Here is a 20,166-nt window from a genome sequence, read left to right as displayed (position 1 = left end):
AATCCAGCTGAATTGAGGCAGACTTTGGGCCAATGTCAGTTTGGAAATGACCTGCTTAACCCAGCAGGTTTCTCAAAGTATCTGTTGTTGTGATCCGCAAGTAGTGTGGATGTGTGAACCCCAAAGCTATCAAACATGAAAGAAACACAAGACCAGTTCTGAGGAGGTTTCCAGAGCCAGGCCGGAGGGTTAAACAGTTGTGCTCAAAAGGAAAAGGGGACTCAGCACCTATAAAAATAACTGGTTGCGAAAACAAAACAAAAATTAAATTAAATTAAAAAACCAAACCAAAAAAAAAAAAAAAAAAACAACCCAGAAAAGCTACCATCACACATCCATCACCATTTTAGATTTTGACATCTCCTGCATGATGTGACATCTTTGCTTTGCAAAAAAGAGACCTGGGGAACTCTGTGGCTGTTACCCTCTATCTGGGTAAAAGTTGACACATCTTATCTCGATTAATTTTCTTCTTCATGGAAGCTTTATTTTAAAATTTATCAAAATAAATTCCATTTTAAATAGTAATAAAATAATTACAGTCTATACTGGGTCTCTAGTCCCATAAATGCTGTTTCTTTCACATATTCCCCCACTCTAATTCCTTTGGAGTGAGGTTTTAATTTCAGGATTGGCCACCATTTCCTAGATAGTAGGAGGGGGTAGGAAGAGAACTAGAAGAAAACCGGAATTATATTGTAACACTGAAAGTTATCACATAATCAACCTTTCCAGTTACACTAATTAACTTCATGTTTAATTCCATTGTTGCTGGTAATAACTTATTCAAAGATTACAAAATATAAACTTATAGGGCAGTTTTCTCTTAATTCCCATTTCCACCCCGTGAGCTTTGTGTGAAGTCACATTCTACAATAACCCAGGAGCCTTCCATTTCTGTGAGTTCATTTCTCCCTGGGTCTTCTCCCATAAGTGTGGGTGGAAGGGGGTCTCATACTACATGGGAAGGCTGCATCATGAGAAAAAACACCTGTGCTCTATTTTCACACTTTCTAATCTTTTAAAGTAGCAGGATGCGGGGAAATGATACAAATGATTAAGACACAAGAGCAAAACTAAGAGAGCAAACCAGAGTCAGGACTGAGCATTCATGTATCCTGCAGTCTGAACTTGGAATCTGATACATTCCCTCATTGGCTACCATCATTTGCACAGCATGGAAGTGCTTCTTGTCCAACAAGGTAGCCAGACTGGGACCCATATTCATCGAATGTCTCTGAAGGAATCAGCTGTTTCTCTCTCTGCTTCATCTAATTTTGGATCCAAATGGTAAAAGACAATTGTTCCCAATTTAATCATGGCATCCTTTAGGAGTGTGACCAATGCCACTTAACTAGGGAGCAGGGATCTAAAAATAGTTTACCTGGGCCACAGGTGACCATAGCATCCATCTCTGGGGTGAAAATCAACCACCAGTACCTGCAATTTCTACCTGAGTTCTTGTCAAATCTTTGACCTTTCTTGGAGTAATTTTACACTTCTCTGGAGCAGAATTCTTCACCAACCACATAACATATCAGTAGCAATAGTGAGGTATAACTCCCCCGAATATGCCCTTTTAGTTCTTTAATCTAGTGGCACAGATTTAAATTAGGGACTAAATTCAGGTATGGCTTAGAATCCCTGTAAGACACCAAAAGTCAGGTAGCTATTAAAAATAGGTATCTTTCTGCAGCTATATCACATTCAACATGGATTTCATTTTCTACACATTTGCAGCATCTCCCAGGGGTGAGATGAAGAGAAATGTCACTTCCCTTTTTCCCATCGCTACCTAGATAGGGATTGCATTTCCCAAATAACAGGCAACATGCACCTGATTAGGAAGGAGATATCTTCAGGAGTGACCTCCTGCAGGGCTTGGGCCATAACTGCTTTGGGAGCCCAATGCATGGGTATTTTACTTAGTTCCAAGTCATTTACTAGGGAATCCTGTTTCCAGACCTTTAGAAAAAAGATTGACCTAACCAATTGAACAACAGGGGTAATGGGATGGTGATGGAGAATAAGGGAATCCCTCTGACTTACCTTATCTTCTTCTGTTGTTACAGAGGGTGAAATGACATTTTTCCCTATTCCTGCTCTTTGTTATAGTTCAATATATTTTAAGTGAGGAAAATGGTAGTAAAAATATCTGCTCTTTAGCACAACCTCAAGCAACATCAGAACAACTGGGAATGAAACAATTTGTTCCCGAAGGGGGAACTTGATGACTAACAATGGCTTTGAAATGGGGGACCAGTATAACCGTAGGGTTTTTCATAGATTCAAGGACTGGGAGGGACCTCGAGAGGTCATCGAGTCCAGTCCCCTGCCCTCATGGCAGGACAAAATACTGTCTAGACCACCCCTGATAGACATTTATCTAATCTACTCTTAAATATCTCCAGAGATGGAGATTCCACAATCTCCCTAGGCAATTTATTCCAGTGTTTAACCACCCTGACAGTTCGGAACTTTTTCCTAATGTCCAACCTAAACCTCCCTCGCTGCAGTTTAAGCCCATTGCTTCTTGTTCTATCCTTAGGGGCTAAGATGAACAAGTTTTTTCCCTCCTCCTTATGACACCCTTTAGATACCTGAAAACTGTTATCATATCCCCTCTCAGTCTTCTCTTTTCCAAACTAAATAAACCCAATTCTTTCAGTCTTCCTTCATAGGTCATGTTCTCAAGACCTTTAATCATTCTTGTTGCTCTTCTCTGGACACTCTCCAATTCTCCACATCTTTCTTGAAGTGCGGTGCCCAGAACTGAACACAATACTCCAGTTGAGGCCTAACCAGCGCAGAGTAGAGAGGAAGAATGACTTCTCGTGTCTTGCTCAAAACACACTTGTTAATGCATCCCAGAATCATGTTTGCTTTTTTTGCAACAGCATCACACAGTTGACTCATATTTAGCTTGTGGTCCACTATAAACCCTAGATCCCTTTCTGCCATACTCCTTCCTAGACAGTCTCTTCCCATTCTGTATGTGTGAAACTGATTGTTCCTTCTTAAGTGGAGCACTTTGCATTTGTCTTTATTAAACTTCATCCTGTTTACCTCAGACCATTTCTCCAATTTGTCCAGATCATTTTGAATTATGATCCTGTCCTCCAAAGCAGTTGCAATCTCTCCCAGTTTGGTATCATCTGCAAACTTAATAAGCATACTTTCTATGCCAATATCTAAGTCGTTGATGAAGATATTGAACAGAGCCAGTCCCAAAACAGACCCCTGCGGAACCCCACTTGTTATACCTTTCCAGCAGGATTGGGAACCATTTATAACTACTCTCTTGAGTACAGTTATCCAGCCAGTTATGCACCCACCTTATAGTAGCCCCATCTAAGTTGTATTTGCCTAGTTTATTGATAAGAATATCATGTGAGACCATATCAAATGCCTTACTAAAGACTAGGTATACCACATCCACAGCTTCTCCCTTATCTACAAGACTTGTTATCCTATAAAAGAAAGCTATCAGATTTGTTTGACATGATTTGTTCTTTACAAATCCATGCTGGCTATTCCCTATCGCCTTTCCACCTTCCAAGTGTTTGCAGATGATTTCCTTAACCATTTGCTCCATTATCTTCCCTGGTACAGAAGTTAAACTAAATGGTCTGTAGTTTCCTGGGTTGCTTTTATTTCCCTTTTTATAGATGGGCACTATCTTTGCCCTTTTCCAGTCTTCTGTCTCCTGTCTCCCATGATTTTCCAAAGATAATAGCTAGAGGCTCAGATACCTCCTCCATTAGCTCCTTGAGTATTCTAAGATGCATTTAATGAGGCCCTGGTGACTTGCAGGCATCTAACTTTTCTAACTGATTTTTAATTTGTTCTTTTTTTATTTTATCTTCTAAACCTACATCCTTCCCCTTAGCATGTTTGTTAAGACTAGGAAAAGTGATGGAGTTTAGGTCAGCTCAAGGGGAAAGCTAATGCCAACCACGGCACCTGGGCTGCATCTGCACTACAATTATAATTGTCTTTTTACACCAAGATCACTAACTTGAGCAGCCAACGCCATGTACAGTCCTAGTGGATGTAAGGAACAGGTAGTTTTTGCCTCAGTGTAGCTTGTTGGGATCAAACCTCTCTCTCCCACCTCGAACTGATGAACATTCCTGGCTGGTGGGACACACACTCCTTCAGCTCAAAAAGGAGTTGATAGAAAAGATCACAGGATTGACCCCAAAGAAGGATGAGCTGCAAAAGGCAGAAGCACGCAACTCATCTAGGGGAGCTGAGACACCACGGTGAAGATGGTGCAAAGATCTCTATGAAGGAATTAACAAATGTGATTTAAAAAAAAAAAAAAATCTTTGGCCAGCCCTAATCAAGGCATTTGTTATAGTTCTCTCTCATGTGGATTTTCTAATGTCTAATAAGGGTTGAGCTCTGAATGAAGCGTTTCCCACCCTCAAGAGTATGGGCTGGTCCACACTAACCCCCCACTTCGAACTAAGATACGCAACTTCAGCTACGTGAATAACGTAGCTGAAGTGGAAGTATCTTAGTTCGAACTTACCGCGGGTCCACACGCGGGAGGCAGGCTCCCCCGTCGACTCTGCGTACTCCTCTCGCGGAGCAGGAGTACCGCCGTCGATGGCGAGCACTTCCGGGATCGATTGCTTACCGCCGGACCCGGAGGTAAGTATAGACGTACCCTATGTGTAGGGCATCTCGCCACTGTGGATTCTCTGATGTGTAGTAAGGGCTGAGCTATATCCAAAGCATTTCCTGAACTTAGAGCATGTGTAGGGTGTCTATCCAGTGTGGATTCTTCTATGTCTGATAAGGTGTGAGCTCCGCTTGAAGCTTTTCCCACACGCAGAGCATCCATAAGGTTTCTCACCAGTGTGGATTCTCTGATGTGCGATAAGGTGTAAGCTCTGATTGAAGCTTTTCCCACACTCAGAGCAGGAGTAGGGTTTCTCTCCTGTGTGGATTCTACGATGTGTGATAAGGGTTGAGCTCTGATTGAAACTTTTCCCAGACTCAGAGCATCCATAAGGTTTCTCACCTGTGTGGATTCTCTCATGTGTGATAAGGTGTGAGCTCTGACTGAAACTTTTCCCACACTCTGAGCACGTGTAGGGCGTCTCTCCTGTGTGGATTTTCTGATGTCTAATAAGGTTTGAGCTTCGATTGAAGCGTTTCCCACACTCAGAGCACCCATAAAGTTTCTCAACTATGTGGATTCTCTGATGTGTGATAAGGTATGAACTCCAATTGAAGCATTTCCCACACTCAGAGCATCTATAAGGTTTCTCACCTGTGTGGATTCTCTCATGTGTAATAAGGTTTGAGCTCTGATTGAAGCTTTTCCCACACTCTGAGCACGTGTAGGGTGTTTCTCCTGTGTGGATTTTCTGATGTCTAATAAGGTTTGAGCTTCGATTGAAGCGTTTCCCACACTCAGAGCATCGATAAGTTTTCTCAACCATGTGGATTCTCTGATGTGTGATAAGGTGTGAACGCCAACGGAAGCATTTCCCACACTCAGAGCATCTATAAGCTTTCTCACCTGTGTGGATTCTCCGATGTGTGATAAGGGTAGAGCTCTGATTGAAGCTTTTCCCACACTCAGAGCATGTGTAGGGCTTCTCTCCTGTGTGGATTCTGCGATGCGTGATAAGGTTTGAGTGCAGACTAAAGTGTTTCCCACACTCAGAGCATCCATAAGGTTTCTCACCTGTGTGGATTCTCTCATGTGTGATAAGGTTTGAGCTCTGATTGAAGCTTTTCCCACACTCTGAGCATGTGTAGGGTGTTTCTCCTGTGTGGATTTTCTGATGTCTAATAAGGTTTGAGCTTCGATTGAAGCGTTTCCCACACTCAGAGCATCGATAAGTTTTCTCAACCGTGTGGATTCTCTGATGTGTGATAAGGGCAGAACTCTGATTGAAGCTTTTCCCGCACTCATGGCATGTGTAGTGTGTCTCTTCCAAGTTGATTCTCTCGTGTGTAATAAGGTCTGAGTGGCTACCGAAGTTTTCCTGTGGCCTCTCCTGAGTCTCACAGGCTTTTGCTTTTTCTGGGAGTGCACAACTCCCGGAAACATTCCCTTTGGATCTTCCTGATAACGTCCCATGTGGTTCTACTTGCTCAGCATCTTCCTGCTGGGGTTTCTCCTCATTCTCACTCACCATCCCATCACCTGATGGGAGACAGAGAGAATCCAGACATAAGTCACTCCCTGCACCAGAGAGAAAGGAAATCTGAGAGAGAGGAATGCAAAAAGGGATGAACAAACCAAAATATGTACAGGAGAGATCAAACCTATCAGGAGCTGATTTTCCCCAAATCCTGTCCCAGAGGAGAGAGGAAGGGATCAGTTTTGGTCCACATCTCACCATAACTCTGAGGGCAAAGCGAGATTGGGAGGGACCTGCTGCCAGTTGTCAGTCAGGATAGGTGGGAAGCCATGAGTGACATCTGCCTAATGATTCCACATCTGCAGGGAATAATCCTGAACTTGGAGAGCTCACAAGTCTTTGTAGGGCATCCCAAATATTTCTTGTATTCACAGAGAGTTTTTGCATTGGTTTAACCAATTCCTCACCTGTGCAGGCAGCTCTCGGGAGCACTTTTTTCTCAGAGTCATGGAAGTCTGGGACCCACGGCTCTTCCCCTCGTTTCAGCTGCGAGATCACATCAGGTTTGGAAACTGGAAACCCTGCTCAAGGCAAAGAAAACAAGGAAGGTCTAAGGAGAGAATCCCAGGTCAGATATTTTGCACCCTCATTTTGACAGACTAACGAGTAACCACAAACAGGTGCAATACGCCACAGGACTCTGAAAGAAGGAAGTTTGGGGCAAGCTTTAGCAATTAGGTTGCTATGCAGTATCTCAGCCGTTGGACACATTCATAGATTGGAATTATTAATAAATAAGTGATGTAAATCATGAGTATTAATGCTTAATTATGGACTTCCCAAAGGCTACATATGGGTTGGGGCAGCTATTGACATTATTGTAATCAGAGTAAAGGAGCAGATATGGTATATAGCCATCCTATTACCATAAGGAAGTGGATAAAATACCTCTCCTAGTTACCCTTTTTTCATTTTGTTGGGTCTCCGAGACAGTTTAAACTGAATGAGGGCCTCCCTTATGATGGTCTCCCTTGCCCCTCGATCTTTGTTTCCAATGGTGTCTATAACTTGTAAGTATGCACAATGCAAGACCCTCTTTACTATACTTATCTTTGTCTAACTGTTAAGTGTATTGATCCTTGCCTATGATTTCAATTATAACTGTCTGTATTAAATCAAATTTCTGTGTGTTTCACCAAATTTCATCTTCTCAATTAAGTTGTATCCCAATACATAATCTTACAGGTGTAAAAATTATACAGGCTACACTACCACCCTGTGACCTCATCAACAAAGTGGCCATTTTTGCCTGGGTAGGGGCCCTGCTATGGGAGGGAGGAATGCAGCAAGGACTCAGGATCGGTGGCCAGGGTCATTGTGCATAGAGATGGGGAGGTTATATGGGGAGAGGGATAATGAGTGGGAGAGGGAGGTCAACAGTTAAAATAATAATATTTGGGGGGAAAATGTATAATGAAGTGAAACGGAACAGAAATAAAACTGGAGTGTAGCTCTAAATCAGCAAGACTTGGGTAGGGATTTGGGGTTAAAGGTCTGGGATCTCCCACAGCTCTAGATCCCTAAACCTCTCCTCCCTCCCTCCCACTGACCCACCCAGCCCACTACCTGGGTGCCCTTCCTCCACACTCCCCTTCCCTTCTTCCCATTACTCTCAGCCAGTACCACCTCCCGGCACCTTGGGATCTTCTTGTGTTCCCTCCTCGTCTCTCACAACCTCATCCCTCCCTGCTGCTTCTTAGATCTAACCCTGCACACACCCTCCCTATGCCCTGGCACCCCAGAATTATCTACTCCCCACATTCTCCTCCCTTCCCACGGCTCTGTTCTCCCTTCACCCATGGAGAATGGCAATATACGATCTCCTATCAAAAGAGGAGCTCACCTGACTGTCACACAACCCATGCATGAGTCATACACCTATTTACTCAATTTAGAATTCTACAACAGACATATTTTCCTCTTAAAATGAGGAAAAGGCATGAAAGCTACAGTTATTAATGTAGCCAATAAGGATACATTAAATGCAATTTTTAAATGACTGATGGCACCAAAAAGTCACATGTCCAAAAATTATACTAGTGGGTGGGAGATAAGGCAAAAAAAAGGGGACAAGGAAAGCTGCAAAACTTGTATGACGAATAAAGGTATAAAGTTATTACTACTCAGGTTCTTTAGAGCCCCACAGCTTCTAATAACCGAGTGGACAGGACTCCTTACCCAACAAGACCACCGTCTCATAGTTCTCCTGCATGACATCCCTGTAGAGGGCTCTCTGAGTGGGGTCCAGCAGAGCCCCCTCTTCCCTGGTGAAATGCACAGCCACTTCCTCAAAAGTCACCAGCCTCTGAAAGAAAAAGAGTCCAACACTCAGTACCTGCTGCCCCACTCACAACCCCACTATTCACAGAACAGCAGCACCAGGTAAATGGAAGCTCCGGGAGGCACATGTTAACAGAGTCCCACCCCACCTTCCTTAGAGCAGCCAGGAGGCATCAGAGGGTAGAAAGAGAGAAACTTTCTGTCTCCAGCTGACAGACAGAGGCAGGGTCTTCACATTTTTCACATACCTACTAGCCAGGGCTTGATATAGGAGATGGGGCTGTCTCTGGACCCTGCTGGTGGCTCCCTGGTAGGAATCCCAACACTCCCCATATAAAATATATGGAAGGAAGGGGAAGTCAATAGTAAAGAATATAAGTTAGAAGGTCAGAATTGTAGAAAATTGGTAAGGGAAGCTATCAGAAATCAATGATCAATCAATGAAAATAAGAAGGAAGTTTTTAAAAGTATATTAAGTACAAAATTAATCCTAACAATGATAGTGGTAAATTACTAGATGGAAATGGCAGAATTATCAAAAATAATGCAGAAGAGGTCAAAGTGTTAAATAAATATTTCTCTTCTGGATTTGGAGAAAAACAGACCCTGTAACTCATATCATAAGATGTTGACACTGACAGTCTTTCTATTCCAACAGTAACTCACGAGGACTTTAAACAGCAGCTCTTCAAGTTAGAGGTGTTTAAATCAGCAGGTCCAGATAACAAGAGTTTTGAAAGACCCAGTGGAGGAGCATGGTGGATTGTTAATGTTGATTTTAATTAGGATTTGGAACACTGGGGAAATTCCATAAGACTGGAATAAAGCTAATGCTGTGACAATATTTAAAAACTTTAAAAGAGATGATGCAGCTAATTACAAGAGTGTTAGTCTGAAATCGATACTGGGCAAAAGAATGGAGCAGCCGATACTGGATTTCATTAATAAAGAATTAAAGGAGGGTAATATAATTAGTACCCATTAAAAAGGTTTAGACACAATAGATCCTATCAAACTAACTGGATATCCTTATTGGATGAGATCAAAAGTTTGGTTGCAGCTAATAGTACTGATGTAATATACCTAGACTTCTGTAAGGCATATGAGTTGGTTCAGCACAATATTTTGACTAGAAAGATACAAAATACACACGGCATACATTAAATAGATTAAAAACTGGGATTTTAAATAGGGAACCATGGTCGAGTTGATTTCTTTCTAGCGGGTTTCCGCAAGGATTGGTTCTTGGCCCTGAGCTATTTAACATTCTTATCAATGACCTAGAAGAAAATATAAAATCATCACTGATAAAGTTTGCAGTTGCCACAAAGATTGGGGGTGGTAGTAACTAATGAAGTGTCAGTAGATTCAGGTTCCAGCATTGGGAGTCTAGGAAGTTTTCCCAGTCCTGGCTGGAGGCTTATTTCCTGTTCCACAAAGAGGGGAAGTTCCATTCCCAACTCCTGTGCCTTGAAATTAGGACCTATCTGACACTACACCCCATATTCAGCATGGTGGTAGGATTATAATATGATTAGGATATAATTATGAGGCATTTTGTACAAGATGAGTCATGTGCAGTGTCACTGGAAAAGTTATGATTTGCTGAATAGGATTATCCTACCTGTGTGCATGGATCATGTTTGTATCTGAAGTTATGGATATTGACTATGTATCTGTATTTCAAATGTGCTTACTCTGGGTAACACCCATAACGAGCCTTTCAGATACAACAGTGAAGAAGCCAGACAGTGCTGATGGCTCATCAACAAAGACAATGGACCGTGGAAGAGCTTAGCCTTCCTGTGAATGTTTCAGTCAGCCTATGAATCATGGCTACTATGATTCAGCAGGGCACTCTAGGGAATGTGACCAGACCACATGGCAATGAACTTCATTTTGGTACTTGTATTTTTCCACAAACTGGACTGGGAACTGAGTTTCGAACAAAGGGTTCTTGCTATATGGAAAAGCTACATAAGGTGGGGTGTGACATCATCGCTTGGCCTCATTCCCCAGACAAGAGAGCTCCTGGAAGCACCTGAGGAACAAATGACTGAACTGGGGGAAGTGTTGGTCCCAGGGTAAAGGGATTTCTAGCTTGTATATGGAAAGTTGGTGGACTGCTTCTATCATCAGTCAGGGTTCTATCCATCTAGTATGTTAGGCTTGGTTTGAGTTTTTGGTTATTTGCTAAGTAATCTGCTTTGATCTGTTTGCTACCACTTATTGCTGGGAAATTGGCTGTTGTCTTCTATCTGTCCTTGAGTGGCTTAGGTAAAGCACTCAGGTAGCTTAGTTGGATGCATAGCACCACCTGCTGTCCTGTTGGATGATAACAAAGCTAAATCTCCAGCAAAGCAGTGTGAGAAGGGCCAGCCCAGCTTGAGGGTTATAGGGCACAGCAGTTCCCAGAAGCCCCCCAGACTGCACCCCGGGGTGACAACCCATCAAACCCTATATTACACAAGTCTCAGCAGGTTTGTCACATCCTGTCCCCTCCCTTTCTCCACCCAAGATATTTCCTGCCTCCCACCACTTCTAGCAGCTCCCACCCTCCTATGCATTTATTGCTCCTCTCCCTCCAAGCAGAACCCACCACCAGCTCCCTGATAATCCATTACCTGAGCCAGTTCCACTGCAGCCATTTCTTTCCCCATGGGAGGAGGGGATGATCTGGAGCGAAACGTGGACGTTAATCTGTAGCCTGCCAGGGCGAGAAGGGCAATGTGAGAGAATGCAGACGGGGTTTTTGTCCATTCCACATGTTGATTCTCCCCAGGATTTTCCCTGCTAATGGACATTCTGGGTTCTGCCTCAGTGTGAAGCACAGAGTGACCTTATTCCAGTACAGGCCTAGCCCCCTCCCACCAGGGTGTAACCCTCTGACACATGGTGAAACCCTCCCAGTAGCAGAGTCTCTCTGTTACATTTATCAAGTTTGCGGGCGATACCAAGCTGGGAGGGGTTGCAAGTACTTTGGAGGATAGAACTGAAATTCAAAATGATCTGGACAAACTGGAGAAATGGTCTGAAGTAAATAGGATGAAATTCAATAAGGACAAATCCAAAGTACTTCACTTAGGAAGGAACAATCAGTTGCACACATACAAAATGGGAAATGACTACCTAGGAAAGAGCGCTGTGGAAAGGGATCTGGGGGTCATAGTGGATCACAAGCTAAATATGAGTCAACAGTGTTACACTCTTGCAAAAAAAGCAAGTATCACTTTGGGATGTATTAGCGGGAGTATTGTAATCAAGACACAAGAAGAAGAAAGGAGTACTTGTGGCACCTTAGAGACTAACAAATTTATTAGTCTCTAAGGTGCCACAAGTACTCCTGTTCTTCTTTTTGCGGATACAGACTAACACGGTTGTTACTCTGAAACAAGACACAAGAAGTAATTCTTCCACTCTACTCTGCGCTGATTAGGTCTCAACTGGAGTAGTGTGTCCAGTTCTGGGCACCACATCTCAGGAAAGATGTGGACAAATTGGAGAAAGTCCAGAGAAGAGCAACAAAAATTATTAAAGGTCTAGAAAACATGACCTATGAGGGAAGATTGAAAAAACTGGGTTTGTTTAGTCTGCAGAAGACTCAGAGGGGACATGATCACAGTTTTCAAGTATATAAAAGGTTGTTACAAAAATGCCGGAGAAAAATTGTTCTTCTTAACCTCTGAAGATAGGACAAGAAGCAATGGACTTAAATTACAGCAAGGGCGGTTGGAGATTAGGAAAAAAAGTTCCCGTCAGAGTGGTTAAGCACTGGAATAAATTGCCTAGGAAGGTTATGGAATCTCCATCATTGGGGATTTTTAAGAGCAGGCTGGACAAACACCTGTCAGGGATTGTCTAGATAATACTGAGTCCTGCCTTGAGTGCCGGGGACTGGACTAGATGACCTCTCGACGTCCCTTCCCGTTCTATAATTCTATGAGCCAAAGAACAGAATCAAAGGAGTCACTTTGGGGGATGCTCCCTGTCATTGTCCCCAAGGCAACTGTCTCAGGTTTACAAAGTTGTTTGATGCTCCAGCCTTTATACAGTCTCTCCTGGGAGTGCCCCCTTTCATCGGCTGGGCCTAGTTTTAGCTTTTGACAAGTGTGTCCCCGGGGGCTCTGAGATTGGCCCTTCTTGCCGCAGCACATCTTGTTTCTTTCTGTGTCTCCCCAGAGCGTCCAAATGAGTAGATATGCCTCATACAGACTGTGAACATAACAGCCCACTGCGTCAGACCAATGGTCCATGTAGCTCAGTGACCAATGCCAGGTGCTTCAGAGGGAATGAACAGAACAGGGAATCATCAAGTGATCCATCCCATCACCCATTCCCAGCTTCTGGCAAACAGAGGCTAGAGACACCATCCCTGCCCATCCTGCCTGTGACACTGGCAGATGAGGTGTTAGCTCTTGCAAAAGCCCCCATATCTTAATTGAACACGGACAAACGTATAGCTGGAATCAGTCTGACTCACCTGTGTTAGTATTGTTAAAACAGGTATTAGGATTATAAGAATGTGTTTAGACTTCATTGAATGCTCGTGAGTTGCCGCCTGGGTTAATATCTGACTAGTTGCATTGTGAGCCTCTGTGGCTATGTAAATCACCAGACAAGAGAGAGACTTTACCTCTATGTGAAGTGCTGATTGGCAACAGAATGCATTACACCCTGCCTGGCAGGAAAGCTCCATCAACACCAGATAGACTATTATGGGACGTTAAAGAAGACACAAGACTGTTGTTGTGCTCTTGACCTCCCATTAGCTGAGTTTGCAGCTCAGAGCACATGGCAGGAAGGGGATAAAAAAACCCATACAGAAGGAACTGATTATCTGTATGCTGCTTGGACTCTGGGGGGCAAAGTTTCTAGGCATAATCAAGAGATCCCCAGCTGATTAGCCTGGGTTAGTCCTAAGGAAGATATAGGGCTTCCTTATTATAGAAGCTTCTATTACCTTTTGAAATTTAAGACTGTAACTTGTCTGCATCTACATGATTACCTGCTTTAACTTTGTAAACAACTCTCATTTCCTTTTAAATAAGTCTTAATACAGGTTATTACAGGACTGGCTACAAGTATTGTCTTTGTTGTGAGATCTAAGATTCAATTGACCTAAGTAAGTGACCGGTCCTTTGGGACAAGGTCAGGCTTGACAAAGCCCAGGCCGGGATGATTTAGTTGAGGATTGGTTCTGCTTTGAGCAGGGGGGTGGACTAGAGGACTCCTGAGGTTCCTTCCAACCCTGATATTCTATGACTAGCAGTAACCTGAACATTGCTGTGATTCATGGTGTAAGGTAGTGGTTCTCAACCAGGGGTCTGGGGCCCACTGGGGGGCCACTAGCAGGTTTCAGGGGGGCCACCAAGCAAGGCCAGCATTAGACTCGCTGAGGCCCAGGGCAGAAAGCTGAAGTCCCAGCGCATGGGGCTGAAGTCCAGGGCCCTGAGCCCCACCACCCAGGACTGAAGCGAAAGCCTAAGCAATGTAGATTTGTGGGGCCCCTGTGGCATGGTACCCTCAGAGAGGAAGAAAGTGCCCCGAGTACTCAGCCAGAAGGTTGAGCCCTGACACTACTGGCTTAGAGGTTCAATAAAAAAAAAACCTAGTGAAGGTGATATCCTGAGGAAAAGATCTCATGTGTCTTTACAGATCGGTATGATCTAAACTGGAACTTTATACACTTAAATGCCTAATTCACAGCCCTATGGCGATTGCCTGGTGTCACTACATACAGGGCAGAATTAAGGTTGGTGCCTTAGCTGGGAATTTCCATCCCCTAGCATATTGTGATTGCTGTTAAGTGGATTTGGCAAAATTCATTTTGTCTATTTCTTTCTTTTAATTTCAATAGATGATATTGATATTTATTTTAAGCCCTTTTTTCAAAGTTCAGAGCTGTGGGAAGTTATGGGGGCCATCAGACAACAATTATTTAATAACAGTAAATGTTGAGATTCCAAAAGCCAAATCATATAACTGTTCAAAGAGAAATTGTCAATGTCACATGCAAAATATAGTGTAAATATCCTTAAATCAAACTTGACTTTCTCCAGAAGCATTTCTGTACATTACCTTTATAAATATTTTTTCGAGTGTGTGTGTGTGTATACACAGTGAAATCAACATTTACCGCAATTTACTCATAAAAATCCAATCCTTTCAAGCGTAATTTTAAGTAATGAAGTACTTGAATTCTTTCACTTCCTGGACTGTAGTGCTTCATTTCAGGATAATTACACCCTCCCTGTGATGTATTTAGCTCTCAGTACCATAACCCCATCGTGATGTAGCTCCTGTCTGGGAGCTCTGCTGAGGCCAGTGGCATTATGATCAGAAGACAAAACTCTGACACATGATCAGAGACACATGGGGGAGGGTGGAGGATGAGGTAACATGGAGTCTACCAGAGTTGAACATGGCCCTACAGAATGTGGGGAGCAAACTCCCTCTCAGCCTCTCCTCTCTCCCACCACCCAGAGTCAGTAACTCTGATAAATTGTTCCCTGAAATCTAAATAGCCCCAGTATGAGACACTGTGATTAATGCAGGTACCTTAGGGGCTGCAGTGCCAGCCCCCTGCCTTGATGAGGGGGGTGAAAAATTGCAGTAGAAACGGGTTAGGCTGGGAGAGGGCACAGCTGATGTGGAACTGGGAGCAGAGTTGACCAACAAGCCAGAACTCATGGGGGGTTTGGGAGAAGTCAACAGGACTGGGTAGAGGCACTTCAGTGTATTTTCCCCATTAACCATTCTGCCATGTATTTAATTTAGAAACTTTTCATTCACATCTAAAGACCTTGGAGCTAAGCTGGGTTGATGCATTTCCACTTACAGTGGTACAGTTTTAATTAGGTGTTTAATCAGATGCTTATGCAAGACAAAGCAGTCAATAATCAGTGTGCTTTCATTAATTAACTTGACTGTGCTGTGCATCGCTTTTAAAAAAAGATGGTGTGAGCGAGTGTCAAAATGTTAGGCATTAAGAAATGGTAATTAGGTGTCAGTTCATTTCTCATGCATTTATCTCGTAATTTTAATTTCAGTTTTGAATCAGTATTAATCCCATGTTGTTTTAATAGCATTAGGGGCTATTTGTATAATTGTTTGCAAGATTTCATTGGATATTGAGAACCAGCCGTCTTAACCTTTTATTTTGAGATTCCTAAATACAATCCAGCGCACCACTCCTGAAAGGCTGCAAGCCCTGGCCGGTGACATATTTCTAAGGCTACGTCCTCACTACGGGGGGCGGGTCGATTTAAGATACGCACATTCAGCTACGCAAATAGCGTAGCTGAATTCAACGTATCAGAGCCGACTTACCCCGCTGTGAGGACGGCAGCAAATCGACCTCCGCGGCTCCCCCGTCGACAGCGCTTACTCCTACCTCCCCTGGTGGAGTACAAGCGTCGATTCAGGGATTGAATGTCACGTCCCAACGAGACGCGATAATTCGATCCCCGAGAGATCGATTTCTACCTGCCGATTCAGGCGGGTAGTGTAGACGTAGCCTTAGAGAGCAAACACCTGATGAGCCCTTTTGCACTAAAAAGTGCTTTTGGCTCTTTGACACTGCTTTATCCACCCCCACCAGAAAATGCTATAGGTAACCTGGTAATTACAGCAGACCTTCACTAGGTATAGATCTACCAGCTACGTGCCAAAATTGAAATGGTTCTGTTTGTTTTATCTTTCATCAAGTTTTGTAATTATTAGATCCCCTTTAAAAATTGGAACTGAAATAACCGAAGCAAGTTAAGAAGAGTGTGACATCGGGCATGGGTGGGGGTAAGAAAAAAAGGGAAAGAACTGACTATGCAAAATGGAACATCGCAAACTATCAGAGCCCCAGACCCTCATCCAACTGAACCCACCCCAGCCAGGCATATCAAGTTGGGCCCCTGAAAAATCACCCATCCCGTCTGGCAGTGAATGCTGCGTGTTCCACATGGAGCTATGGTGTGTGTGTCTGCTTTGCTGACATGCTGCTTTGGTACGGAATGCACCACGGCCACAGAGAGCAGAGACATGGACTCCTACAAACCAAAATCCCAGATATACCTCCAACATCCCATCCTCTCCCCCACCTCTACACTGTCTGCCATCCCCTCCCCCACCTCCACATGGCCATTCTCAGCCTATTGCTAACAGTTCCTCCCAGCCGTCAGCACTATAAATAAATAAAAAATGGTGTTACAAAAGGTAGATTGTGCCAGAGAAACCTGGCATTTGATACAGTTCCACATGGGAAATGATTCGTTAAATTGGAGAAGGTGGGGATTAATATGAGAACTGAAAGGTTAATAAAAAATTGGTTAAAGGGGAGTCTGCACGGGGGTCATACTGAACGGTGAGTTGTCAGGCTGGAGGGAGGTTACTAGTGGAGTTCCTCAGAGATCAGTCTTGGGACCGATCTTATTCAACATTTTTATTAGTGACCTTGGCACAAAAAGTGGGAGTGTGACACAAAGCTGGGAGGAATTGCCAATATAGAGGAGGACAGGAAAATCATACAAGAAAATGTGCATGACCTTGAAAGCGGGAGTAATACAAATGGAATGAAAATTAATATTGCAAAGTTATGCACTTAGGGGCTAACGACAAGAATTTTTGCAATCAGCTGGGGACTTATCAGTTGGAAGTGACAGAGGAGGAGAAAGACCTAGGTGTATTGGTTGATCACAGGATAATTATGAGCTGCCAATGTGATGCGGCCGTGAAATAAGTTAATGCAGTCCTAGGATGCATCAGGCGAGGTATTTCCAGTAGACACAGGAAAGGGTTAGTACTTCTGGCCTTAACATCTGTGAGTCTATAAACTGCGCTTTGTGTTGCACAGACACTGATGGAGATCAGGGGCCCCATCGTGCTGCACATGGCAGAGAACCTGACTGAGATCAGCACCCCCATTGTGCTGGGCACTGCACAGACAGAGAGGGACAGTCCTTGCCCCAAAGAGATCACAATCCAAGTAGACAATGGGTAGGAGGAAAACAGAGAGGGGCTGTGACTTCCCCAAGGTCACCAAGCAGGTCAGTGACAGAGCCAGGAACAGACCCCGGTAACGCCAGAGCCCCGTCACCCGCAGTTTGGAAAGGTCCCCAGACCCCATTGTATTAACATGAAGGAAGAGGTGGTTTGTCCATGGATGCACAGGCTGTCTTGGCAGGGCAGCTCAGCTGCAGTCCCAGCACACAGCTGCGGGTGTGTCCTGGGTTAGGAGAAGTCAGTGTCCAGTCCTGTGGGGCTGTGCTCCTGGCTCATACCTCCAGCACTCACTGCTGTCCCTCCGTCACCAGCTGCACTGTTCAGCCAGCCCCAGGCCTCAGTGAGGTCACTGTCGTCGTCCCCCGCAAGCCTTCAAACTGGGACATAGTGCACCAGTGCCAATCAGAGTGCACTCGTGTAAATTCTGTCTATACTAAGGGTTGCACCAGTGCCTAAAACACCAGTGTGGCAGAGACCTTGAGTACCCAAAACAGCAGTAGGGCGACACTAGAACTGGGATCTATTTCTAGCTCTATCACAGACAGCCTGGGTGCCCTTGGACACATCAATATTTCTCCTCCCAACTTTAGTCTATTTACCCAGCTGCCCAATCACTGGGGTCTCCTCTCTCTCCAGAGCTGCTCACCACTAAAATCTGTGTGGGTGTCACCAGAGCTAAGGTAGTTCAGCTCTGGAATAGTCTTACAAGGGTGGCTGTGGAGTCTCTTTCCCTGGAAGTTTTTAAGAACAGGTAGGACAATTCTCTGTCAGAGATAATCTACATAGACTTATGTAAAATGGAGAGTCGCCACCCACCATTGGCCTATTTAGCCTTTGAGCTTTTTGTGGCAAAGACTGTCACTGTGGGCATGTCTACACTGCAGTCAGACACCCACGGCTGGCCAGTGCCCGCTGACTTGGGCTCACATGGCTCAGGTTGTGGGGCTGTTTAATTGTGGGGTCAATATTCCGGCTTGGGCTGCAGTCCAAGGTCTTGCACCGTCCAACCTTGCAGGGTCCTACAGCCTGGCTCCAGCCCGAACCCAGACATCAACACTGCAATTAAACAGCCCCTTTGCCTGACCCCTGTGAGCCTGAGACAGCTAGTATGGGCCAGCTGTGGGTTTTTCATGGCAGGGTAGAGATACCCTTGGTGTCTGTTCAGCACCTGTCACATGGGTACCCTGATCTTGGCAGTGTTTGTTCAGAGCCCTGCACAACAAGGTCCCTGCTCTCTGTAGGCATCTGTGCAGTTCCTGGCACAATGAGTCCCCCAAACTCGGTCAGGGTTTCTGCAGTGCCCGGCACACTGGGGGACATGATCTCAGGCAAGGATAAGAGCCCGGATCTCAGTCAGACACCTGGAGAGAAAAGCAGGAAGATTTTCAAGAATTTGCTATCAGTATTTCAGAACTGAGGAGACAATAGGGCACACACTAAATATTTGCCAATATAAGAGAGAAGCACCAACATCTGGGGAGATTTTCTGTCACCATTCAACAGTTCAAGAGAAAAGGGGGAATTTGAGGGGATTATACAGCGATATTGAATCAACAACAGAATGGGATGGATTCTTCCTGCCTCACATTCACAGGGCCGGCAGGGAGCCCGGGGTGATGCTGCTCTCACAGGGGAAGGGGGGTGGGATGGAGCCAAAAGGTCACTGGCTGTTGGGAGGAGCTGGCTGTGGGGCTCTGAGAATGTGACTAGCAGGCAGGGGGCTGGGTTACACTGGGTGGGGGAGGGAGAAGTAGCTGGGACTGGGAAACCTGGGGCAGGGCAGTACCCATGAGAGACTCTTGCTCCTTCCTTCCCTTCCTGGGCCTTTCCATGCCCTGTAGCCAGCAGAGGGAGGCCCCCCTCCCCCCAGCCCAGCCCTGTCTCAGGGCTCTCCCAGCCTCTGACCATTCACCCTCTTCCCAGTTCAGAAATCACTCAGGGGAACGATTTCCCACCTGAACAAGGACAAATCACTGCAGGTAGAAATGGGGGGAAACACCCCAGACCTGAGATTGGAACTGGCCACTGGCGAAGTGGCGAGAAAATGGGGCACAATCGGGGGAGGGGAACAGAGACCTTCTCAGGGATCTGAGGGAAAGGGGGGGGGTCACCCTGGATGTGGCTCGTTGCTCTCTAGGGAGAGGATGGGGGCAGGGCTGGAGGATCTCCACGGGAGGGGGCAGCGGTAAATCCGAGGGGATCTCAGCCCCCCCCTTCTCGCCCCGCTCCTCGGGGGTCACCGGCTCTTCTCCCCCCCCGGCCATGTCCGGGCTGCACAGACATTTTCCATCCGCCCCTTTCCCAGGTCTCCCCCCCGCCCGGCCCCACGCAGGGACCCCAGTGGGGGCTGGTTCTCCCCCGTGGGGCCCCAGGGCAGAGCCTGGCCGGGCCGGGGGCGTTGGGCTCCTGCGGGGACAGCAGCTCCGAGCCCCCCGCGGGCGCTGCCCCAGGGAGCAGATCCCGGCGCTGCGAGATGCCGGGTCCCCCCCACGGACACTGGGGCAGAGTCACCGCCCGGCCCCGCCCCCGGGGCTCGCTCCGGTACCTGGAGGCTGCAGCGCCGCAGCGGGGCGGGCAGAGCCCGGGGCGGCCCCAGCGGGAGCAGGGCGCGGGCCGGGCACGGGGGGGTTAATGGGTCTCCCCGGCACAGACCCTCCTGCTCCGCCCGGCCCCGCAGCGCCAGGGAGCAGCAGCGGGTGAGCGCTGCCTCTGCGCATGCGGGACT

General features: G+C 45.6%; 1 protein-coding gene across 1 annotated transcript; it reads right to left on the bottom strand.

The window, feature by feature from the left end:
• Nucleotides 1-1,388: 1,388 nt before the first annotated feature.
• On the bottom strand, nt 1,389-20,158 carry LOC128822996 (zinc finger protein ZFP2-like). The gene is made up of 5 exons (XM_054004969.1): nt 19,987-20,158; nt 11,072-11,154; nt 8,346-8,472; nt 6,575-6,688; nt 1,389-6,169 (listed from the first exon to the last, which is right to left on the bottom strand). Exons 1-5 carry the CDS (start codon nt 20,156-20,158, stop codon nt 4,776-4,778), a joined length of 1,890 nt encoding a protein of 629 aa, XP_053860944.1. The 3' UTR covers nt 1,389-4,775.
• Between the last annotated feature and the right edge of the window lie 8 nt (nt 20,159-20,166).

The sequence above is a fragment of the Malaclemys terrapin genome, chromosome 15 (assembly GCF_027887155.1).
Source record: "Malaclemys terrapin pileata isolate rMalTer1 chromosome 15, rMalTer1.hap1, whole genome shotgun sequence".
In the NCBI taxonomy this organism is placed as follows: Eukaryota; Metazoa; Chordata; order Testudines; family Emydidae; genus Malaclemys; species Malaclemys terrapin.
This window is presented reverse-complemented; position numbering and strand designations above follow the sequence as displayed.